The sequence below is a fragment of the Nerophis lumbriciformis genome, linkage group LG28 (genome assembly GCF_033978685.3).
Source record: "Nerophis lumbriciformis linkage group LG28, RoL_Nlum_v2.1, whole genome shotgun sequence".
NCBI lineage: Eukaryota > Metazoa > Chordata > Actinopteri > Syngnathiformes > Syngnathidae > Nerophis > Nerophis lumbriciformis.
The window spans coordinates 23,807,928-23,833,923 of record NC_084575.2 but is presented as its reverse complement, the minus strand read 5'-3'; the positions used below and the strand labels follow the sequence as shown (position 1 = coordinate 23,833,923).

Here is a 25,996-nt window from a genome sequence, read left to right as displayed (position 1 = left end):
ACGGAAAATAACCAGATATTAACAGTAAATGAACAAGTAGATTAATAATCAATTTTTACAGCTTGTCCTTAATAATTTTGACAAAATAATAGAATTGGGAATGACACAATATGTTACTGCATACGTCAGCAGACAAATTAGGAGCTTTTGTTTGCTTGCTTACTTATTACTAAAAGACAAGTTGTCTAGTATGTTCACTATTTTCTTTAAGGACAAAATTGTTCTTTGATTGCAATAAGAAACATGTCTTTAATGTACTTTAAGATTTTTTGTTAAAATAAAGCCAATAATGCAATTTTTTGTGGTCCCCTTTATTTAGAAACGCATCGAAAAGTATCGAAATACATTTTGGTACTGGTACCGGGACCAAAATATTGGTATTGAGACAACCCTAATCCACATTAATGTGGACCTGTTACTCATTTTGTGTTATTAAGGTGGTATTTTAAAAGATGGAAGTTCTTTGGTGGAAAAAAAACAACTGATTCCTGGAAAATGAGCAAAATACCTCTATTTTTTTTTTATTCAAACTTCCCATAGAAAGGACCAACATGCTGTTTTTTTCTTACATATTGACTTGTTTGCTTCTACAGCCTGTCACTACCGGATCGACTGCCCATTTGCACTTTTTATGCGATGGTAACACGAGAACAAACTGCCTGAAATGTGTTGCCAGAGGGATTTTTTTGAGTCCTTCTGCGCAGCAGACTCGTGAAACATTTGAGTTGTGATGATCATTTAGACAGCCCTATTTAAAATTACAAATATTTTTCTTCCTACTACTGTCTTTTGACTTTATTAATCATGTCATGTGAGAAATATGTCAGCTACATGCCTGGTAATGTACTGTAGTTCTATATCCACTTACAACGTGCGTGCGTCCTTTGCAGAGGACATTTTGTTTTTGGTCTAATTCTTTTGTCAGTTAGAGTGAAAAAAATAGTTGTGACATGCTAAACACAAACGTCCACTGCAGAGGACGCAGGCTCTCAGGGATTAATGTATAAAATACTCATGTATATATTTCTTTCCCCTTTTTCACTGTTTTGACTGCAGTTGTTCCAGTGGAAGCAGTTGGAGAATTTGTATTTCCGAGAGAAGAAATTTGCAGTGGAAGTGAACGACCCGCACAGGTCAGCATGTTGATCTATCCTAAATTATTTCTGTGGCTCTTTTGTTGTGTTCTGACTATAGCTGTAACTCTGCACATTGAAAAGGGTGTCTGCAGTGGGTTGTTATTTAAGGGACACAGTCTTAATTGCGGAAATCTGTTAAACAAGAGTTGTCCTGCTGCTGTATTTGAAAGGGTTATGAGGACCTCTGTTCTTCTCCTCGCCTTTAGATGTGCTACTTTACAGACACCAAAGGTTTTGTTGAATACATCTGACTCCTTAAAAAATGTACTTCGAAAATATTATATACAAACTTGCAGGTTTGACGGTGCAGCTATGACTGTATATCACTAGTATTTTGTGATTGAAAACCCTAAATTATTTGACTGACATTTTGACTGGGCAATTTCTCATGCAATTGTAATTCCTTGTTTGACATAAAACAAATACAGAATGTTTTGACCTTCTCCAGTCGAACAGTGAACAAGCGGACCTTTGGGCAGGCTGGCCTTGTCATTCACTCCTGGTATGCCAGCCATTCTTTGATTAAAACTATTTGGGTGATGGCCATCAGTCAGCACCAGTTCTACCTGGACAGGAAGCAAAGCAGAGTGAGTATTTGTGTCTTACTCTTGGTCTATCCCATATTTCCTTTGTGATATTTCTCACATTCTCAAGTTTTAAGGTGTCCAAATAGTTGTATGTTATTGGCTTGGTAATAGAAAGAGGGCCACTGGGTAGTGGTAGATATGATGATACACACGAAGAGCTGTTTAATAGGGCTGTGAATCGTTGGGCACCACACTATTTGATTTGATTTGATTCTTGGTGTTAACGATTTGTTTCAGAATCTATTCTTGATTCAAAACGATTCTCGATTCAGAATCAATATTTTTTTTTAAATAACACTGCGTGCCAGTTCTATGATTAACTACATTCCTTCATAAAATACATAAGCAGCTCTGATAAATGTTGGTATTACTTAACAGAAAACTGTTTTTGTTTAATACATCTCTACCCAAAAAGTAACCAACGCTTTGCTTTTCTAAAGTAAATCTGTACAACAGATATGGGAATCTACAACAACAATATGATTTTCCTGAGTGACTGGACAGGACAGATTTAGATATAAAAAAATAAAAATAAATATATATATATATATATATATATATATATATATATATATATATATATATATATATATATATATATGTGTGTGTGTGTGTGTGTGTTAGGGCTGCAACTAACGATGAATTTGATAATCGATTAATCTGTCGATTATTACTTCGATTAATCGATTAATAATCGTATAAAAGAGACAAACTACATTGCTATTCTTTCCAGTATTTTGTTGGAAAAAAACAGCATACTGGCACCATACTTATTTTGATTATTGTTTCTCAGCTGTTTGTACATATTGCAGTTTATTAAAAAAAAAAAAAAAAAATTGCCTTTGCGCATGCGCATAGCATAGATCCAACGAATCGATGACTAAATTAATCGCCAACTATTTTTATAATCGATTTAATTAATTAGTTGTTGCAGCCCTAATATATATATATATATTTGTTTTTTTAATCGATTATTGATTTTTTTTTAAATCAATTAAGAATCATCACAAATAAGAATCGCGATTCATTTGAAAATCGATTTTTTTTGACACCCATACTGTTTACTGTGCTCAGCATTTAATTATCAGGCTATAAACAGGAAAAAACGCCCCTTTTAAAAAGAGTACAAAAAACAACATTATAAGTTATATTTGCTTATAATGAGCAAAAAAAATCTGCCAATGGAACAAATCAAAATTGTCTTGGTAAGATTTCTTAAAATAAGACATATTATTTAAGCTTTAAAAACTTAAAAGAGACCTTGAAATTAGCAATTAGAACTCATTATTAGCTATACTTACTAGTACAGTATTGTGACGTTTTGTGTCCAATAACAAACATGTGATGCTCAAAAGTAGTCTTTTTTTTTCTTATGTTTCTTATGTCTCCCTAAAAAAATTACTATTCAGGGGTTTGTGACTTGTATTAAGTTTGTTTAGATATTTACCTATAAATTAGAAATATATACTTGGTGAGATTGTGAGTTTTTTCCAGTGTATGGAGTGGAGGCTTTAAGGTGGATGCAGGGGAATTACCTTTTAATTAGCACTGTGGTAAAATGTGCTCATTCAAAAGGAAAGTATACATAAAATGTGCAGGGTTAGGCTTGGAATTGACAAACTTACTATTAAACCACCCAGGCAAAGATAATGAGAACAAGGCACAGGGGCTTTATAGCCTCCTTGTACTTCCACTCTTTTAGATGTTGTTCAAAACCCCCCGTCGTCAGAAAATAGATAAATTCTCATGTTTTTATATGTTTTATGAGGCACATTTCTGTGTGATATTGCCTCTTGCTGTGGAACTAGATTAGAGAATTGGTTTATAGTCAAATGAGTTTTTTCCAGCCACTGTGTCTCAGAGGCAGTTTCAGTGTTTATCCAGGAATAGGGAGCCTAACCTGATTGATGAGACAGCAGTTGATATACCCAGCATGCAAATGAGACAACCGCTATGTGCATTTATCAAAATGAAATATTTCCATTGCCGCCTTCACCTTTCTTTTCTTCCCTTTTTTCACTATGCTGTAACTCTGTTCCTTTCCTTGCAACTTTTTTTAGTCTAATATGACGACAACAAGGAGTTCAGGGGACATTGCTATGGATCTCACAGAAATTGCTTCCCTACGGATCACTAAACTTACCAGCCTCGAATGCAATGATCAGCTCATCATGGCAAGCAGTGGAAGCCTCATCTCGGCTGGTAAGTCGCAGTTTCATCCTTTACCGGTCTCATATGTGCAGTACGTCTACTTTATTTGTAGGGTAATCATACGTGTTCTTACAGGTTCTGCGGACTCTGACGTGGCCGAGGAGCAGAAGAGAGAGAAAATTGCCGAGATGAAAAAGAAAGAGAAGAGCCTTCAAGACACACTTTTGCAAAAACTTGAAGAACTTAAGAAGATCTGCCTGCGAGAAGCGGTTAGCCACTAAACTTCTTCTTCCATAATTACTGTAAATGATTACTGTGCATTGAATGTTTGTTGTTCTCATTTCCAGGAACTTACAGGCGCATTACCTAAAGAATATCCCTTGGCCACGGGCGAGAAAGCCCCTCGGGTACGACGACGTGTTGGGACAGAATTCAAGCTCGAAGACCTTTTCCCTTATAATGAGGTGAGGACAATATCGCCTTGTCTTTATTGCTCGTGTTTGTGGAAACTCCCCACTGAAATCAGGAAAATCCTTTACATGCATTATATATTTTTCATATGAATATGCAACCTGTGGGAGAAATGTAACTGACCCTCTTGCGCTTTACTCTGCAGGATCCAGATATAAGGGACCTGGAAAGCAGATTAGCCTTGCAGCGGCAGTTTGTACAAGCAGCCGATAAGTTAACCAAAGAGGGCGATATGACCAAGGCGGTGAAGAAAAAAAGGCAAAACAACTACCAGGATGCAAAAAGAATAATGGAGGCGATTGAGATAAAGCTCAACGACTGTAGGGTGAAGAACGGAAGACAACCCATCAAAAGGGCCTCTGTGATCTTAGGTAGCATAAACAACCACCATGACTATTTGTTCAAAATGCTGGTAAAACATGTCATAATTATAAGACCCATTTTATGTGTTCTGTCACCAGATGATTTAAATCCATCAGACCTTAGCTCTCTATCTGACAGCTTCACACTGGACGAAGGTAAGACCTACAGTATCTTCATCAGTGGTCACGTGCTGTTTAATTTCCAGTTTCTAAAGGATGCATCAGGTTCAACTGGGCTCTTTTTTCATTCCAGATGGTGACATCAGTTCCCAGCGACAGCGTTCTACATCAGTCCATTACTCCCCAAGATCCCACCATGAAGAAACTCTCAGGATTCACTACAGCAAAGAGAGACGAGCTTCCACTAATGACCAACACACCGACAGCCGGTATATAACTTGTCTTGTCACCTGTGCTCCACTGTAGAATATATCAATGTACGTATTTTTAAGTGTGTGTGCATTGACTGCTGTTCGTGTGTGTGTGGAGCTTGTACGGGTCTGTAAAGGAGCTTCAGAGCTGCATTCCTACCAGCTGCCTCCTCCAAATTAGATCCCTCTTATCAGCCCAAATGCACCAGTTTTAAAAATAGAAGGAACTAAACACATATCAGTGCTGGTAAAGAAGCAACAATCTCTATATGTGAGGTTTTAATAGCTGCTCCTTGCTGTGTTGCCTTCAGATGTAAACTCATTTTAAGCAGTCAAGATGCATGCTGACCTAAATGCTGAATTCAGGACTAGGCCATGTTGTTCTTTCGCTTTGGTTCGTCAGTTTGGAAAGAGGGTGGGAGTGTATATCTTGACAGAAGGCACTGTGCTGAAATATGATTCTTATCCGTGTTCCAGGTTCATCTACAGTCAAATCCAGGAACCAGTCTCCCACAGTCACCACGGTGCCTTATTAAGCCCCTGCAGTCCATACACGATAGCTTCTAGACAACCGGGTGACGCACGCAGTATGCCTCCTACTCCAATGCTCACACGCAATGCTTACAGCAGCACCCAGCTCAAGTATGTCATATTTTTATTTCCTAATATTATATATATTTAATCATCTGTACCCTCCTAAGAACTGGCGTCCTCTGCAGGGGGCATATGTTTTTGTTTAATTTCTTTTGTGAGAGTACCACCTTTCTGGAAAAAAAAAAGGCCTGTACGTCCACTGCTAAAGACGCTGGAGGAGATCCACCTACCTGTATTTTTTTTTTTAAACTTTGTTACCTGGAGATATATATCAAAACTATGAATGAACACGTGGAGTTATGTACTTAACAAAAAAAGGTGAAATAACTGAAAACATAATTTATATTCTATTTTCTTCAAAATAGCCACCCTTTGCAATGATTACAGCCCTTTGAGACACTTGTGATTTAGGACTATATAAATAAACATTGATTGATTGATTGATACTGCTTTGCACACTCTTGGCATTCTCTCGATGAGCTTTAAGCACACCTGTGAAGTGAAAACCCTTTCAGGTGATAACTCTAGAAGCTCATCGAGAGAATGCCAATAGTGTGCAAAGCAGTAATCAGAGCAAAGGGTGGCTATTTTGAAGAAACTAGAATATAAAACATGTTTTCTGTTATAGCAATTTTTTTTGTTATGTACATAACTCCACATGTGTTCATTCATAGTTGTGATGCCTTCAGTGACAATCTACAATGTAAATAGTCATGAAAATAAAGAAAACGCATTGAATGTGAAGGTGTGTCCAAACTTTTGGCCTGTACTGGACATGGATGATTAATGCATATTAGGGATGTCCCTATCCAGGTTTTTGCACTTCCGATCCGATACCGATATTGTTTTTGCACTTCCGATCCGATACGGATACCGATACTGACCGATACTTGCCTATCCGAGCATGTATTAAAGTTTAAAGTTATTTAGCCTACTTAGTTGTCAGAATCATGTTGAAAAGGGTTTTAGTACTCTTGATAACAACTAGCCAGCTGAATTAGGGGAGTTTGAATAATACACAATGGTTGGTAACAAGAAACTGACCTGTTTATTCAAGGATAAACACAAAATAGACAAAATTATACATGACAAACAGAAATGGCATCATTGAAACTAGCGCTGGGCGATATGGCCTTTTTTTAATATTGCGATATTTTAAGGCCATATTGTGATACACGATATACATCTCGATATTTTGCCTTAGCCTTGAATGAACACTTGATGCATATAATCACAGCAGTATGATGAGTCTATGTGTTTTGATTGATTGATTGAGACTTTTATTAGTAGGTTACACAGTGAAGTACATATTCCGTACAATTGACCACTAAATGGTAACACCCCAATAAGTTTTTCAACTTGTTTAAGTCGGGGTCCACTTAAATTGATTCATGATACAGATATATACTATCAGATATATACTATCATCATAATACAGTCATCACACAAGATAATCACATTGAATTATTTACATTATTTATAATCCAGGGTGTGGAGGGGGGCGCCAGATGTAAGTGTCAAAAAGACAGCCAAAAGAGTTTGATATGAGAATAAATCTAAAGTTAAAATATAGGGTAGAAATGCACCCATTTGCAGGAAATGTAGTCTTGATTTTCAAAATTTTCTTTTAAGGCTTGCATGTCTACATTAAAACATTCTTCGTCATACTGCATTAATATATGCTACTTTTAAACTTTCATGCAGAGAAGGAAATCACAACTAAATAGATCACAAATTTTTTCAGACGGTGTTGATGTGGACATTTCTGCCTCAGCATTTTGATGGTGTGGGTGTGTGGCACCGAACGGAGATAAGCGTCTCGACAGACGTTACAATATTTGAACAGTGATGACGAAAACGGTTTTCTCTGTCGTGTCCGTGTGTCGAAAATTGATTTTGTGCGTGGCATAGATTTGCCGTGCGCAGAGGACGTTTGAGCAGGCGCGCACCTTAGCGGCTGCGCTAGCATCACAGCTAACGTTAGCCATGCTGCTACCTCTCTGCTCGGGGAGGACGTATACGTATGTGACGTGTGACGTGACAGTATGTGACGTGTGTAAGAAGGTGCGCTCGCTGTCTGTGAGAGGGAGACACAGGAAAGAGTGAGAAGAGCCTGTCGTGTAATGCCAGCAGCTAAAAGCAACTGCGTGCCTGTGGATGTGTTGAAGGTGTGCTGGAAAATGCGGAACGGAAAATACGGAGCAGCAGAAAAGTGGAATGTATTATTTAAATCTGTGCGTTGGAAAACACGGACCGGAGTTTTTTTTAAACTGGATCTGGATCGGCATTTTCCCATGCCTTGCCGATACGCATTTTTTGGCAAATATCGGCAGCCGATCCGATCCAAATATCGGATCGGGACATCCCTAATGCATATGATTAAACATAGTTTGTAAATTAATCTCATGAGTTAATGCATTAAATTTGACAGCCCTACTAAAGAGTTATCCATCCACTTCTCATGGATTCTCTTCCTTTTCTCCACGTGTCTAATGATAAAAAAAATAATTTAAAAAAAATATATTTTAAGTTGTCTTTTAAAACTTTTAATTTTGTTGTTGCTTACTTTTGAATGTGGTATTTTAAAAGAGTAATACAATATTCCACACCTTTGTGTCTCTTCTAGATCAGAGCACGCTCCACAGCATTTTCGCCAACGGAGCGAGAGTCTGGAGTCCCAGTCTCAGCTTCTACCAGAGACAGAACCGCCCTTGCCTACATTCAGGATTTCCCCAACCCAACGGAGCAACAGCACTGAGGTACTCGACGATGGCTCCTCCTACACGAGCCAGTCCAGTGTGGAGAACGTCATTCCCGGCAACCACAACCACAACCACAGACGTAGAACGCGCGGCCGCCACAAGAAAGATATTTACGCCAACACTGGCAGCATGCCCAACCTGGCTCAACCGGAGACCCACTGTTACGCTTACCATCCCCGGGCCCGACCCACCACAACTGCCTACTACCTGGCAGGGTTTCCTGGCCAAATGGAGCCAGAGCCTTACTCCAGTGGGGTACACATGTACGGCAATGAGACGGAAGGACACTACAGCGTTAATCCGTCCCACCATCCCAAGCACGCAGTTTATCGTGCCCATGACACGCGTAGCCGCTACGGCACTGATGAGATAGATGGCGCGTCACAGAACCTGTACGCGACACTGAGGCCACCTAGAAACCGCCCGGGCCCCCGGAGTGAAGAGCAGACGAGAAATTTCCAGAAGGAAGTTGTAACCAAGCACTTGGTAGGCTGGTACCAACGCAACACGGCTTACAAACAGGGTGTGTACAACTACGACCGAGGATCCACGCAGAGTGTGAGCTACCAGACCATGCCTGCACCCATCAGCCACAACAACAGAAACCTCTCCTACTCCTCAGGTTAGACAATCAGTTAATCCCGCGCTGACATGCGAGGAGAGCTCAGTGCTAACATGTGACATTCTCCTATGTCCTCAGCTTCAATTGGAAACTGGCACGACCACGGCCACATAAGCAGTCGTAGTATACTGGACTGTGCCGTGCCTAAGCAGACGCCACAGACCTTCAAGTACACTACAGCTCCTTTCAACCACTCCACTCTCAGCAGGTAAGAAGTAAAACTTGGATTCATCTCCTTTTTTGACTAAGAGCCAAATGCAACAGTTAAACGATCTGCAATCAATTAGTGTTGGACGTAGAAGATGAGGTTTGGGGCTATTATCACCTACACATAACTATCGTGTGCAGGAATGTATAGAAAATGGATGGATATGCAGTCTTCCACCTTGTTGCATGACAGCATGGCTCAGCAGGGATTATCGGATCTGTGCACTCCAACAGTGATTCCTCAGGGCTTAAGTCTTAGGGATGTGCCAATCGATCGGCCACCAATTAGTACCGGAAGATTGTATTGTAAAAGTACTTGATTGTTGTTGCCGATCAATAGCTTTCAATGCCGAAGTTTATAATAATCACCTCGACTGCGGCAAACAAACAACAATTCCTCATGTAACCTTATCAAGAATTAGAACAGGACAAAACATGTTACACACCAAGAGCAAGGAGGAGCAGGCATGCTAAGATAGCTCGAAACAACTGCAGAAATAAGTGCTTAGTAAAGTTCAAGTGTAGATGGAACAGTGTTACAGCAGAAAGTAAGCAGCTTTTAACAGAAACTTCAGAGTTAAGAGTGTCATAAATTAGTGGTGTCAATAACAAGAGTAACATCAGTATATGAGCAACACTAGTATGATTAGATCAATATTTTTATTTCCTCAAAATCTTCTTTTTTTTAAACTTGTTTGTGTTATTGTTTACAAATTCAGTCCCTGGACACAGGAGAACTTTGAAGGCAAACATGAATTCAATAAGTAATAGATAGTTTTGGATTTTGTTTAGTTAATGTGTATCATATTAACTTTGTGTCGCTCAAACAATTGTATGCAATAAAATAGGTTAAGGTACTCGGGATGGCCTGGCTCAGATGGTAGGGCGGCCGTGCCAGCAACTTGAGCTTCCGTCATCCGAGTCACGGCTGTTGTGTCCTTGGGCGAGGAACTTCACCCACCTTGCTCCCAGTGCCGCTCACACTGGTGTATGAATGGGAATGAATGTTTGGTGGGGCCGTAGGCGCAACTTGGCAACCACGCGTCCGTCGGTCACTACAGTGTACCGTATTTTTCGGACCATAAGGCGCACTTAAAATCCTTTCAGTTTCTCAATAATAATAATAATTCTGGTTGTGCTTACCGACCTCGAAGCAATTTAATTTGGTACATGGTGTAATGATAAGTGTGACTAGTAGATGGTAGTCACACATAAGAGATACGTGTAGACTGCAACATGACCCATGGCAGTAAACAAACTTTAAATGTTCCATTGAAAATAAAGAACATTACACACGGTACTCAAAAATCTGTCAAAATGTTTTAGTACGACTTTGAAGCCGCACCGCTTGATGGTATTGTCAGAGATTCAAGTATTACTATGGTGTGTGTATAAGGACCGAAAAATGGCACCCATTAGCAGCCATATTATCTGGTGTTTTGTTTCACAATATAACCAACTTTTCTTACCTTCTGGTAACTGCTGTAGTGTATTTGAGATCTGTTGAAGTAGAAAATTGTAGTCCCTGCCGATGCCGTAGTCGATAAGCTTCTTCTTTTTCTCTATCTTCTTGTTATGGGACATTAATCCTCCGCTGTTGCCATTTCTAATACAAAGTAGTGTAAAGTTTTAACTTATATCTCGCTATGGAAGCGCTAAAAACTACCAGTGTAGTGAGTTTACATAATTCACCCACGGAACTTTAGCTATTAGAGAGTTCCGGTTGGACGTTTTTTCACGGGACACAATTCCGGCCTTGTTGTTGTTTCCGGAGGAGGAGATGCTGCTCCGTTGTTGATTGAAGTAAAGTCTGAATGTCATTAAAACAGTTAGCTCCGTCTTTTGACACTTCTTCCGCTCCCGTCCTTGCACGCTACACTGCTACAACAAAGATGACGGGGAGAAGACGCTGTCGAAGGTGAGCCACGTAAATAAGACCGCCCACAAAACGGTGCATCCTCAAGCGACTGTCAGAAAGCGACTTGAAGATGATCTGTAAAACATAATCCATGCAACATTTTGACCAAAGAACCACCATTACATGTTATGTAGACCACAAAGAAGTGTTTTAAATTTAGAAAAAAATCATAATATGACTCTTTTTAATGCAGACCACAAAGAAGTGTTTTAAATTTAGAAAAAAATCATAATATGACTCTTTTAATGCGCCTTATAATCCGGTGCGCCTTTTGTATGAAAAAAGGACCTGAATAGACCCGCTCATCGGCAGCGCGCCTTATAACCTGGTGCGCCCTATGTTCCAGAAAATACGGTAGTTTACCGCCACCAACGTGTGAATGTGGAGTGAATGACTGATGGGTATTCAGTTCTCTATGAAGCACTTTGAGTGTCTACAAAAGTACCGTATTTTTCGGAGTATAAGTCGCACCTGCCGAAAATGCATAATAAAGAAGGAAAAAAACATATATAAGTCGCACTGGAGCCCGGCCAAACTATGACAAATACTGCGACTTATAGTCCGAAAAATACGGTACTATATAAATCTAATCCAGTGGTTCTTAACCTGGGTTCGATCGAACCCTAGGGGTTTGGTGAGTCGGGCTCAGGGGTTCGGCGGAGGTCAAGACACACCCGACTCATCGTGTAAATAAAAACTTCTCCCTATCGGGCGTATTACGGATACGGCAACAGCAGAAGTCACACTGATTTGCAGGTGTGTAGTTTGTTGTGGGTTCATGCACTGTGTTGGTTTTGTTCTTTGAACAAGGTGATGTTCATGCACGGCTCATTTTGTGCACCAGTAATAAAACATGGTAACACTTTAGTATGGGGAACATATTCACCATTAATTAGTTGCTTATTAACATGCAAATTAGTAACATATTGGCTCTTAACTAGTCATTATTGGGGCGGCATGGCGTAGTGGGTAGAGCAACCGTGCCAGAAACCTGAGGGTTGCAGGTTCGCTCCCCGCCTCTTACCATCCAAAAATCGCTGCCGTTGTGTCTTTGGGCGGGACACTTCACCCTTTGCCCCCGGTGCCACTCACACCGGTGAATTGAATGATGAATGATAGGTGGTGGTCGGAGGGGTCGTTGGCCCAAATTGCAGCCACGCTTCCGTCAGTCTACCCCAGGGCAGCTGTGGCTATGAAAGTAGCTTACCACCACCAGGTGTGAATGAATGATGGGTTCTACATGTAAAGCGACTTTGGGTACTTAGAAAAGCGCTATATAAATCCCAGGTATTATTATTATTATTATTATTAAGTACTTATTAATGCTTTAAACGACTGGCCTTATTATAACCCTAACCCTCTAACCCTGGCCCTAACCCTCTAAGCCTAACCCTAACCAAATAACTCTGAATTAAGTCTTTGTTACTTAGAATATGTTCCCCTAGTGTCCAAAAAACTCTAAATTAAGTCTTTGTTACTTAGAATATGTTCCCCATACTAAAGTGTTACCAAAAACATATAACTTTGTCTTGAATTTGAAAAAAAAAACATTTTATTTTTCATTAAAGAAGGGTTCGGTGAATGCGCATATGAAACTGGTGGGGTTCGGTACCTCCAACAAGGTTAAGAACCACTGATCTAATCCATTATTATTATTAGTTAACTGTCAATAACACTCCCCAAAGACAAACAAAAACATTTAGAGGTAAAACATGTGATCATATTGCATAAATCCCTGATCGGAACATCCCTGTTAAGTATGCTTCTTCCCCTTAAATGTCCACTGGGCTGACTTTCTCGTAGATACGGCACCTCGCAGATTTTTAACGGTCCGTGGCGCAGCCCTGACGGCCGGGGAGGCTGCATCTTTTTCCCCGCAAGTTCTTCCTCTCCAGTTTCCTCCACCCCCTCCTCCCTTCTCTCCTCTTCCTACTCCACTGGCTACCGAACAAGGTCGGCGGCCTCCAGAGGGCTCAGGCTCACTAAGGTGCCCCTTGTAGCTCATAGTAAGTAAACAGCCGTGGCCGCAGTCTGTGTTTTCGCTGCTTGAAGTGAACTTTGCACCTGAGATATTTCACCGGCTTCTCAGTGTCGTGTATGACGAGGTGACTGCATGGCTTCCCCAACACAACATGTCTGCCCTACTGTGGTTGGCATATTGTCATCCAGTGGTCACATTCCTCTGCAGTGTGCTTGTTTTTTTCTAATGTCTTCATGGACTCGACAGAGGCCCCCCGTGCCAATTAAAGCCATGAAAGAGGGTGTGGCCTATTGGGGTCTTTGGATATCAAGCAAAAATAACCAAACCCAAAATTCAAAGATGTTGTTCCCAAAATAGTTGTCATATGTTGTTTATTGGCAAATTACCCAAAATACTTTCTTTTAATTCTTGCAGATTTTTGTAAGCACTTAAGTGGCAGAGGGAAAATGTGACCCCTGAGCTTTGTTGCAATTGATGATTATGTGTATTTGTGTGCTACTTGCTGTTGCATTGGACGCCAATGTTCGGACATTGTTGTGTATATAGCATGTGTAGATTATACACAGCCGCTCTGTCATTGTCCGGCATTCATACCATAGTGTGAAAATATACAGTAGTACTGTATGTACAGTACAGGCCAAAAGTTTGGACTCACCTTCTCCTCATTCAATGCGTTTTCTTCATTTTCATGACTATTTACATTGTGGATTGTCACTGAAGGCATCAAAACTATGAATGAACACATGTGGACTTATGTACTTAATAGAGATGTCCGGCCGATATTAACGGCCGATAAATGCTTTAAAATGTAATATCGTAAATTATCAGTATCGGTTTCAAAAAGTAAAATTAATGACTTTTTAAAACACCGCTGTACGGAGCGGTACATATCCGGTAAAACACGGACGTAGGGCATACTTACCAACCCTCCCGATTTTCCCGGGAGACTCCCGAATTTCAGTGCTCCTCCCAAAAAATCTCCCGGGGCAACCATTCTCCCGAATTTCTCACGATTTCCAACAATATTGGGGGCGTGCCTTAAAGGCACTGCCTTTAGCGTCCTCTACAACCTGTCGTCACGTCCGCTTTTCCTCTATACAAACAGCGTGCCGGCCCAGTCACATAATATATGCGGCTTTTACACACACATAAGTGAATGCAAGCATACTTGATCAACAGCCATCCAGGTCACACTGAGACCCACTCGACATCCATTGCATTTGGTCTCCCCTAGAGGGGTGGGGGGGTTACCCACATATGCGGTCCTCTCCAAGGTTTCTCATAGTCATTCACATCGACGTCCCACTGGGGTGAGTTTTTCCTTGATCAACAGCCATACAGGTCACACTGAGACCCACTCGACATCCATTGCATTCGGTCTCCCCTACAAGGGGGGGGGGGGGGGGGGGGTTACCCACATATGCGGTCCTCTCCAAGGTTTCTCATAGTCATTCACATCGACGTACCACTGGGGTGAGTTTTTCCTTGCCCTTATGTGGGCTCTGTACCGAGGATGTCATTGTGGCTTGTGCAGCCCTTTGAGACACTTGTGATTTAGGGCTATATAAATAAACATTGATTGGTTGATGATTGACTGAGGGTGGCCGTATAAACAACTTTAACACTGTTACAAATATGCGCCACACTGTGATCCCACACCAATCAAGAATGACAAACACATTTCGGGAGAACATCCGCACCGTAACACAACATAAACACAACAGAACAAATACCCAGAACCCCTTGCAGCACTAACTCTTCCGGGACGCTACAATATACACCCCCGCTACCACCAAACCCCAACCCCACCCACCTCAATATATATATATACTGTATATATCGGTATCGGTTGATATCGGAATCAATAATTAAGAGTTGGACAATATCGGAATATCGGATATCGGCAAAAAAGCCATTATCGGACATCTCTAGTGCTTAACAAAAAAAGGTGAAATAACTGAAAACGTGTTATATTCAAGTTTCTTCAAAATAGCCACCCTTTGCTCTGATCACTGCTTTGCACACTCTTGGCATTCTCTCGATGAGCTTCAAGAGGCAGTCACCAGAAATGGTTTTCACATCACAGGTGTCATAGTTTTGATGCCTTCAGTGACAATCTACAAGGTAAATAGTCATGAAAATAAAGAAAACACATTGAAATGAGAAGGTGTGTCAGCTTCAAGAGGTAGTCAGCTGAAATGGTTTTCACTTCTCAGGTGTGCTTTGAAGCTCATCGAGAGAATGCCAAGAGTGTGCAAAGCAGTAATCAGCAAAGGGTGGCTATTTTGAAGAAACTAGAATATAAAACATGTTTTCAGTTATTTCACCTTTTTTGTTAAGTACATAAGTCCACATGTGTTCATTCATAGTTTGGATGCCTTCAGTGACAATCTACAATGTAAATAGTCATGAAAATAAAGAAAACGCATTAAAATGAGAAGTTTCCAAACCCTTGGCCTGTACTGCAGTACATCGCTTTTTGTTTGTACTCCGTTCCAAATGATCAGACATAAATCATTTTTCTTGTAAGAAATACAATCAATTCATCTGTTCAAGAAAGTCTGAAATACTAACACAGAACACATTTTATAGTAAATGTAGAAAACAATGCAAAATACATATTAATCAACACTTACTTGCATTGACGTCTTCTGTGGGCAAGACATCAAGAGGAGATCCAGCTTTGTACTTTGCTGCCAGTACTTTCTTCTGCTTCTCACCTTCTTCATCAAAGTGCTGGCAGCGCCACATGACAGGGTTTTGCTTTTTGTGTCGTTTTCGCTAAGTTTCAGTTCTGTGATCTTGTTTTGTCACATCTGTTTCTTGTTATGTGTTGGATGTGTTCCCCTGACTCCTGTCTGGGGAGGCTGTGGTCTTCAGCTGTTTGTAATCACTATAATCAGGCGTGGTGTTGTGCAATGTCGACGATATAAATTATATTAATTTGGCCGACGATGGAGCTCTTAAAAAACTGTCGTTATATCGTGATAATGCAAGGGAGCCCTTGCTTGCGGCTAACGTCCTTCCACAATGCAAAGCCACTTCTAAGTCAGTATTCCTCGCCTTCTATAAAACGCACTAAATTCTTGAAGAAAAAAATTGTTTTCCATATATAGTAGCCGCACCGGATTATAACATGCAGATATACATTGTAAATAGAGATGTCCGATAATATGGGACTGCCAATATTATCGGCCGATAAATGCTTTAAAATGTAATATCGGAAATTATCGGTATCGGTTGCAAAAAGTAAAATGTATAACTTTTTAAAATGCCGCTGTACGGAGTGGTACACGGACGTAGGGAGAAGTACAGAGCGCCAATAAACCTTAAAGGCACTGCCTTTGCGTGCCGGCCCAATCACATAATATCTACGGCTTTTCACACACACAAGTGAATGCAAGCATACTTGGTCAACAGCCATACAGGTCACACTGAGGGTGGCCGTATAAACAACTTTAACACTGTTACAAATATGCGCCACACTGTGAACCCACACCAAACAAGAAGGACAAACACATTTCGGGAGAACATCCGCACCGTAACACACCATAAACACAACAGAACAAATACCCAGAACCCCTTGCAGCACTAACTCTTCCGGGACGCTACAATATACATTCCCGCTAACCCCCCAACTCCGCCCACTTCAACCTCCTCATGCTCTCTCAGGGAGAGCATCTCCCAAAAAAAAATTATGCACTTTGTGACTTCAATAATAAATATGGCAGTGCCATGTTGGCATTTTTTTCCATAACTTGAGTTGATTTATTTTGGAAAACCTTGTTACATTGTTTAATGCATCCAGCGGGGCATCACAACAAAATTAGGCATAATAATGTGTTAATTCCCCGACTGTATATATCGGTATCGGTTGATATCGGAATCGGTAATTAAGAGTTGGACAATATCGGAATATCGGCAAAAAAGCCATTATCGGACATCTCTAATTGTAAAATGAGTTATTTACACAGAAATATTCTGTGAATGTTTATATACATAGCTTACACCAAACAGTGTTTGTATGTCGGCAGTAAAACGGCTGATCAAACAAAACAGAAGTCATCGTCGTGGACCCACTAGCTGCAGAAGATAGCTCTCAAATCAGCTAAACAAACTCAAAACTCCACAGTGACGTTTTGGTGAATTTACTGAAGAATTTGTGAAACTGAAACATCACAAAAATAACGTCATTGTAAGTTAATAATTCTACCACAGACACTTGTAAATGTGTTAGCATATTAGCCAACGCTAGGTTGATTTTATTACGATAACACGTACAAACTCCTACTTCTACAAACATCACACATTGGACGGGTTAGTAAGTATAAACAGTTTAAGTTATACTGTAAATCTTACAAACGTTGCTTGGAGTTATGAATGAAGAATCCATACGAGTAGAAACGCTATTGAAGGTAAGAAGACTAAACAGTACTCTACTTCCAGTTCAAAAGCACTAAATGGAAGAACACTGCAGCACCTGCAGTGAGCGAAATTGTCCAAAAGATGGCGCCATAGCACTGACAATAATGCTTGGGTATTTTTATTTTGGTTGTCAGCAAAGAAAAATCCATAAATTAGCCGCACCGTTTTATAAGCCGCGGTGTTCAAAGTGTAGGAAACATGTAGATGATTATAATCCGGAAATTACGGAAAGTTTCTTCCAAGTATCATCCCTGGAGGACGAGGAATAGGTAAACACCGTAGGAAGATCTGCTAACCGCAAACTAGAGCTATTGAATGTAACCAAAAGTGGGTGGGTCGATACAAACATCAACAGTAACGATATCAAGTATAGTAGCATACTACAGTGGTTGGATTGATATTTTTTTTAATTATCTTTTGTCTTTTTTGTTATCATTTACAAACTCAGGAAATAAACCCCCGGACACAGGCGGGCTTTAAGGGCAAAACCCCCAAAATTAAATCGCAGCCAATTGTAGGGAATAATTTCAATATTTATGGTTAATATTACACCGCCATCCTGTGTTTTTGTCTGATTATAATTGTGAACAAAAAATGTAAACATTCAATAACATAACAAAATAAAGTATCAGTATTAGCACTGACCAATATTGTCCCTGTAACTACTTGGCATTGGATAGATACCCAAATTTGTAGTATCGCCCGAAACTAATGCCAAGTATCCAAACAACTGAGGAATACGTAGTTATCATATTTGAACAGAAATGTAGATAGAATCATGTTACACCAGATATTAGCAAGTCAATTATGGATACTTATGACGAAATAATACAACTTTGTAACCATTTTCTAAATGGTTCTATTATCAGGTTCACGCACTGCAGGTCAATTCCGATTGTTTTGGCCAAACGTGACGTGTAACTGATGTCTTCATGTCAATGTAGGTATTGTTGAATGTGCTCAAAAAGTACTGATGTACAAAACCCACTATTTTGCATGTTTTCTGTTTTTCATGCTTCACTGCTGAAGCACAGCCATCAGGAGTAGTCCTTAATAGGGTGGGGGGGTTGAAGCAGCAAAAATATGTGTGCATATATGTGTAGTAGTAATAGTCCATGGGTGCGTGTTTTGTCCATAAGCCTGGAAGTCACTCCGTTCGGCATCACATACCCGAGTTAAAATCCTAGCTATCTTTGCTTTGAAAAGGGGGAAGGGATTTCAGAGCATCTTTCGTTCTTACTGTGGTGTTCACTGCCTGACCCTACCTAGACCAATGCAAAGTGAGCCAAATTGTACATAAATATTATTTTGGTAAGGGCAAGAAACCCCATTTCATTTGTTCGTCTACTCTAGTTGTCCGTTCTGGCTTTCAAATTGATCATAATTCCGTCTTGCAGAGCGGTAAGCTTCTCTGAGATGTTGTCCAATTTTAAAAATTAATTCAGAAATCACCAAAGAGAGTTCCCACAGTTCTGCCTCGCCTAAAAATCACGAGCATGATTTATTTAAATGAAAACTGCGCTACAAAATAAATGTGTTATTATTTATTATTTTATGGAGGTCGTTTTGGCGTCCTACTTTGTTCAGCGGCCCCTGAATGCATTGTAAAAACACCGCTGTATAAAATAATCACTCTGTTCTGAGAGAGCACAGCTTGTAGGTTCAATGTGCACGACTGAATAGCTTAGTTTCTCAAACAATAATGTTTTTATATCAGTTTGGATTAAGGTACCGTATTTTTTGGAGTATAAGTCGCACCGGAGTATAAGTCGCACCTGCCGAAAATGCATAATAAAGAAGGAAAAAAACATATATAAATCGCGCTGGAGCCCGGCCAAACTATGAAAAAAAACTGCGACTTATAGTCCGAAAAATACGGTATGTCGTTTCCTAATGCGGAAAGACGTTAAAGTCTCCTGTTTTCATGTTAGCATTTAAGCTGGCAAACAGGCGTTTATCAAAGTGCAGTTATCAATCACGTTTTTTCAATCGTTTTTATTTAAAACAGAAATTCTAACCGTCTGGAGTTGTACCACGGTCATCAATTATACCGTTTATCGTTACATCTCTAGCCAGGACTGACACTAACACGAATCGGAGCCATGTTTACTTCCGTCGACACGGGGCTCGGCACAAGACGTCATATTATCACTTCACATTACGTTCACATTAGACATACCGTATTTTTCGCACTAAAAATCCTTTCATTTTCTCAAAAATCGACAGTGAGCCTTATAACACCGGTGCGCCTAATGTACGGCATAATTCTGGTTGTGCTTACTGACCTCGAAGCAATTTTATTTGGTGCATGGTGTAATGTATAAGTCGCTCCGCAGTATAAGTCGCACCGGCCGAAAATGCATAATAAAGAAGGAAAAAAACTTATTGCATTGAAAATGTATTTGATAAAACCCAACACCAAGAATAGACATTTGAAAGGCAATTTAAAATGAATAAAGAATAGTGAACAACAGGCTGAATAAGTGTACGTTATATGAGGCATAAATAACCAACTGAGAACGTGCCTGGTATGTTAACGTAACATATTATGGTAAGAGTCATTCAAATAACTATAACATATAGAACATGCTATACGTTTACCAAACAATCTGTCACTACTAATCGCTAAATCCCATGAAATCTTATACGTCTAGTCCAGGGGTCGGCAACTTTTACCAGTCAAAAAGCCATTTTGACCAGTTTCACAAAATAAAGAAAACAATGGGAGCCACAAAAATATTTTAAAATTTAAAATGAAATAACACTGCATACAAAGTTTTTTTCTTGCTTTGTGCTATGTATAAACCAAGGGTCTCAGACACGCGGCCCACACCTTAATATGAAAATTTTATGTTAGCGCAGCCCGCGGGTTTTATATGAATGCCGCTTGACAGCGTCATACTTATCAACCCTCCCGATTTTTCCGGCAGACTATGAATTTGAGGGCAACTATTCTCTCGAACGTGCCGTGATGGTACAGCATTTAGCGCCCACTACAACCAGCGTGCCGGCCAAGCCACACGATGTATGGGGCTACTGCTTGTTCACGTAAGTGACAGCAAGGCATACTTGGTCAACAACCACACAGGTTACACCATACATGCCAACCCTCCCGGATTTTCCGGGAGACTCCCGAAATTCAGCGCCTCTCCCGAAAACCTCCCGGGACAAATTTTCTCCCGAAAATCTCCCGAAATTCAGGCGGAGCTGGAAGCCACGCCCCCTCCAGCTCCATGCGGACCTGAATGACGTGTCAACAGCCTGTATTCACGTCCGCTTTCCAACAATATAAACAGCGTGCCTGCCCAAACACGTTATAACTGTAGAATGATCGAGGGCGAGTTCTTGGTTATGTGGGTTTATTGTTAGGCAGTTTCATTAACGTCCTCCCAGCGCGGTAACAACACACAACTACAGCAGTCATGTTTTATTCTACCGTAAAGCAGTTTGTCTACCGTAAACAGCAATGTTGTTGTAATATATTGAGTTGGAGGCAATAACCAGGCGAGGTGATGAAGTACGTCTCTTTACTGTAGACTTCAAAACAGACTCACACACTTGACGTCAGGTGCGCAACACCACGTAAATCGTTGGCCAACCAAAAAGTAACCCCAGTACGCTATAGCCAACATTCATCAGGAGATGGCAACAGACAAACATAGATCACTCTATTACATTCCTCCCCTTTTAGAAATGTAGAAGTTACTCACAATAAATAAACAACCCAACCAAAAAATGCAGCAGCTCAATTAAAAAACTGTACTTAAGCCACATTCTTTTTTCTTTTTTTTTTTAGTACTGAACTCTTAACCCTCATTTGTAAACAATAACATGCTTATTATACAAACAGTATTTGTACACCTTTAACACAGAGTTTTATACTGTCTTCTGAGATTCAGTTTTTTTGGTGGTACTCGAAACCTTTCTGGGCACCTGCGAAAGGGTGTTCAGCATGGTTAGAAAAATAGTGACTGAGAATAGAACAAGAATGGACAATTCAACCCTTAACTCAACAATGAGTAGATGAGTGTTATGTGTGTGTATATGTGTAAATAAATGAACACTGAAATTCAAGTATCTCTTTTATATATATATATATATATATGTATATACATATATATATATATATATATATATATATATATATATATATATATATATATATATATATATATATATATATATATAATAAAATAAATATATATATATATATAGCTAGAATTCACTGAAAGTCAAGTATTTCTTATATATATATATATATATATATATATCTATATATATATATATATATATATATATATATATATGAAATACTTGACTTGGTGAATTCAAGCTGTAAATATACTCCTCCCCTCTTAGCCACGCCCCCCCACCTCCCGAAATCGGAGGTCTCAAGGTTGGCAAGTATGGGTTACACTGACGGTGGCGGTATAAAAAACTTTAACACTCTTACTAATAATGTGTCACACTGACTCAAACAAGAATGACAAACACATTTCGGGAGAACATCTGCACCTTAACACAACAGAACAAATACCCAGAATCCCATGCAGCCCTGACTCTTCCGGGCTACATTATACACCCCTGCTACCACCAAACCCCGCCCACCTCAACCGGGGGGGGGGGGGGTTTTGGGTTTGATGTGGGCGGGGTTTGGTGGTAGCAGGGGTGTATAATGTAGCCCGGAAGAGTCAGGGCTGCATGGGATTCTGGGTATTTGTTCTGTTGTGTTAAGGTGCAGATGTTCTCCCGAAATGTGTTTGTCATTCTTGTTTGGTTTTGGTTCAAAGTGTGGCGCATTATTAGTAAGAGTGTTAAAGTTGTTTTATACGGCCACCGTCAGTGTAACCTGTGTGGCTGTTGACCAAGTATGCCTTGCTGTCACTTACGTGTGCAAGCAGGAAATGCATATAACAAGAGGCTGGGCTGGCACGCTGTTCATACAGATTGTAGAGGGCGCTATATGCTGTACCATCATGGCACGCCCTTATTATTATTGTAAGGGTGAAAATCGGAGAATATTAATCCCGGGAGTTTTCTGCGAGAGGCACTGAAATCCCGAAGTCTCCCGGGAAAATCGGGGGGGTCGGCAAGTATTCGGGGGGGTCGGCAAGTATGCAGCTGAGCCGCATCAGAGTGATTAAAAAGCCGCAGGTTGCCGACCCCTGGTCTAGTCCCTTACGTGAATGAGCTAAATAATATTATTTGATATTTTACGGTAATGTGTTCATAATTTCACACATAAGTCGCTCCTGAGTATAAGTCGCACTCCCGGCCAAACTATGAAAAAAACTGCGACTTATAGTCCGAAAAATACAGGATACGAAAACCCCAATATGGTACAAAAAGTATGGCGTACGAAAACCGAGGTACCACTGTATCGCAGTTGCTTCCATTCGGTTGTGTAGACCACGGTTGTCCTTTCACACACATGCAACACACTAAGAGATATTTTTGTGTGTGAAATTATTGCTGCAATCTTTCAGCGTTTTCATTTTGTGCTTCTTTCAGATCCTACGTAGATGTCAAGCAAGTCTCCAGCAACCAAACGCACACAGACACGGACCCACAGGACCGGATTTGCTGGCACGAAGACTCCGAACCAGGAACAATAGTTTAGCCTGCCTATGGTGGAATAATGTCCCCCCGTGCCTTACACTGCACTTACTTCTCACCAAGGACGCCCAAAGAATGAAGGAAATTTGAGCGAAAAGGAGGAAAACAGCGAGTTGCAACGAACAAATTTGAACGTCTCCCGCCACAAATGTGATCACTACGCCCATGAAGGATCAGACCAGGATCGACAGGATCTTGTTAAGAATGAAGGAGCGAGTCGGACAAAGACGGCCGCCGACCGGAAACTTCCGCAGCCTAACGGGATAATCTACCTTTAATTCAGAGTACTTCCTTCAGTGTTCAGTCTGTGTCACATGTCTGTGTTTGTGTTTACCAGCAGTATTACTCCCAGAACACAAACAAGCGCACTGCCACTGGAGGAGAGACACGGACAACAAAACAAACATGGTTGTTTCATCCGTGCTGGAACGGACGGCCTGGTGCTCCTCTTTTCTCCCCAGAGGAAACAAAGTTGTACATGGTAATATTGTTAATACACTGGTCGGTTTTTGTTTTTTTTAGAGCTTCGTATGTATTTGAAAAGCATGTAATATATAGTAAATAACGCCAAGCTGGTTCTTTAGAAATTTGTATCATTTCACGTGTTTGAATAAAAAGAAGCCGGCATTTGGGGCAAATTGATTTGTTCGGTCCGTGGGTCACGTCGAAGGAAGCTAATCCATTTGAACGGGGGGATTAACTCTAAATCCATTAAATTAGGTAATTGAATGTCTGTTCTGCCAGTTGAGTTAATTAAATGGGCTTGGGAATAGTGGCATTAGTGGTGCTTCACGCACCGGGAGATTGCTTTAAACCCCGTCTGGATTGATTTTCCACATTGCGTACCTGTGAAACTGCACGGTTTTGCTGATGAGAAAGTCATTCTAGACCAGGGATGTTAAGTTAAAGTATCAATGATTGTCACACACACACACTAGGTGTGGCAAAATTTGTCCTCTGCATTTGACCCATCCCCTTGTTCACCCCCTGGGAGGTGAGGGGAGCGGTGAGCAGCAGTGATGGCTGCGCCCGGGAATCATTTTTGGTGATTTAACCCCCAATTCCAACCCTTGATGCTGAGTGCCAAGCAGGGAGGTAATGGGTCCCATTGTTATAGTATTTGGTATGACTTGGCCTGGGTTTGAACTCACAACCTACCGATCTCAGGGCGGACACTCTAACCACTAGGTCACTGAGACCTGGCTCAGTTCAGCTAAAATTGTTTCGGGGGGGCCACATTTGCGGAAAAATAAGGAATTCGCCCTTCACTATTTGTCCTTTTTTTGTATATTCTCGAGGGATTTTGGTATAGAACAATGGGAGCTTTCTGCTCCGCCGCTCCCAGTCTGTGGAACACTCTCCCTGACCACCTGAGGGCACCACAGACTGTGGAGGCTTTTAAAAAGGCTTAAAAGCCCTTCTTTTTAAAAATAAAAAAAGCCTTTTTTTTTTTTTAGATATATGCATACTAGTTATAGCTATTTGGCTATTCTAGTTTTTATTTTTATTTATTTCTTTATTATCTTTTTATTTTATTACACTGTAGCACTTTGAGATTGTTTACTCAATATAAAGTGCTTTTTACAAATAAAATCTATTATCATTATTATTATTGTTAGAAGCACGCTGCTGTTTTTAGGGACCCTATGCAAAAAATGTATCTCGCATTTTTTTTTAATACAGCCCAAATGATGAAAAAAAAAAAAAAAAAGAGGACCTAAAACGGAACCTTGAGGAACACCACTAGTTTAACCAAATAAGTTGAACAAATGACTACTGACTGCACCTGAAGTTAAAAAAAAAAGCTACAAGCTTAGTTACATACAGTCGTGGTCAAAAGTTGACATACGCTTGTAAAGAATATAATGTCATGGCTGTCTTGAGTTTCCAATCATTTCTACAACTTTTTTTTTTTTTTTGTGATAGAGTGATTCGATTGAAAAAAACATTCATGAAGTTTGGCTCAATTTTTGTTTCATCTGACATCACATGGACAAAGATAAGACCTTCTGGAGGAAAGTTCTCTGGTCAGATGAAACAAAAATTGAGCTGTTTGGCCACAATACCCAGCAATATGTTTGGAGGGGAAAAGGTGAGGCCTTTAAACCCAGAAACACCATCCCTACCGTAAAGCATGGTGGTGGTAGTATTATGCTCTGGGCCTGTTTTGCTGCCAAAGTGGCCTTGTGGTTAGAGTGTCCGCCCTGAGATCGGTAGGTTGTGAGTTCAAACCCCGGCCAAGTCATACCAAAGACTATAAAAATGGGACCCCTGCTTGGCACTCAGCATCAAGGGTTGGAATTGGGGGTTAAATCACCAAAAATGATTCCTGGGTGCTGCCACCGCTGCTGCTCACTGCTCCCCTCACCTCCCAGGGGGTGAACAGGGGGATGGGTCAAATGCAGAGGACACATTTCCCCACACTTAGTGTGTGTGTGACAATCATTGGTACTTTAACTTTAATTTCAAATTCTGGATTTGGCCTCGCCAGTCTTGTTCTATGTGCTCCAAGTTGTGTTTTGCTGGTGCAAAGGCGGTGTTGTGACTGCTGTATGTTCTCCTCACACATTGCTGCTGTGTTGCCAGGCTGGTTTTCTTGTGATCTTAAACAGTAAAGCCACCTAACCGGTCTTTAAAAAACTCCGTCACACCCACTTTGGGCAGGAACCACTTCTTCTGTCCTCCCCGTTGAAAGACAAGCTAGTAAAGTTTATTGAACCCAACCCAACCCTCCCTTCAGGCCCAAATGTGCTGTACACGTGTAGATCCTCCCCCCGCCGACCCTTCACCTCG

At 40.5% G+C, this 25,996-nt stretch overlaps 1 protein-coding gene across 3 annotated transcripts in view; it reads left to right on the top strand.

Annotated features, from left to right (window-relative positions):
* Positions 1 to 24,108, top strand: part of frmd4ba (FERM domain containing 4Ba) — a 95,457-nt gene extending 71,349 nt beyond the window's left edge. For 2 of the 3 annotated variants that reach the window (XM_061923937.1, XM_061923935.1), the window contains exons 12-24: positions 1,057 to 1,133; positions 1,585 to 1,723; positions 3,784 to 3,925; positions 4,010 to 4,143; positions 4,222 to 4,338; positions 4,491 to 4,716; positions 4,807 to 4,863; positions 4,961 to 5,096; positions 5,556 to 5,720; positions 8,299 to 9,056; positions 9,135 to 9,264; positions 12,985 to 13,187; positions 23,099 to 24,108. In XM_061923937.1, coding sequence (XP_061779921.1) covers positions 1,057 to 1,133; positions 1,585 to 1,723; positions 3,784 to 3,925; positions 4,010 to 4,143; positions 4,222 to 4,338; positions 4,491 to 4,716; positions 4,807 to 4,863; positions 4,961 to 5,096; positions 5,556 to 5,720; positions 8,299 to 9,056; positions 9,135 to 9,264; positions 12,985 to 13,187; positions 23,099 to 23,109 — 2,295 coding nt within the window. In that variant the 3' untranslated portion in view covers positions 23,110 to 24,108. The remainder of the gene's footprint in view (positions 1 to 1,056; positions 1,134 to 1,584; positions 1,724 to 3,783; positions 3,926 to 4,009; positions 4,144 to 4,221; positions 4,339 to 4,490; positions 4,717 to 4,806; positions 4,864 to 4,960; positions 5,097 to 5,555; positions 5,721 to 8,298; positions 9,057 to 9,134; positions 9,265 to 12,984; positions 13,188 to 23,098) is intronic. The other variant, XM_061923936.1, reaches the window with a different exon arrangement.
* Positions 24,109 to 25,996: the final 1,888 nt, after the last annotated feature.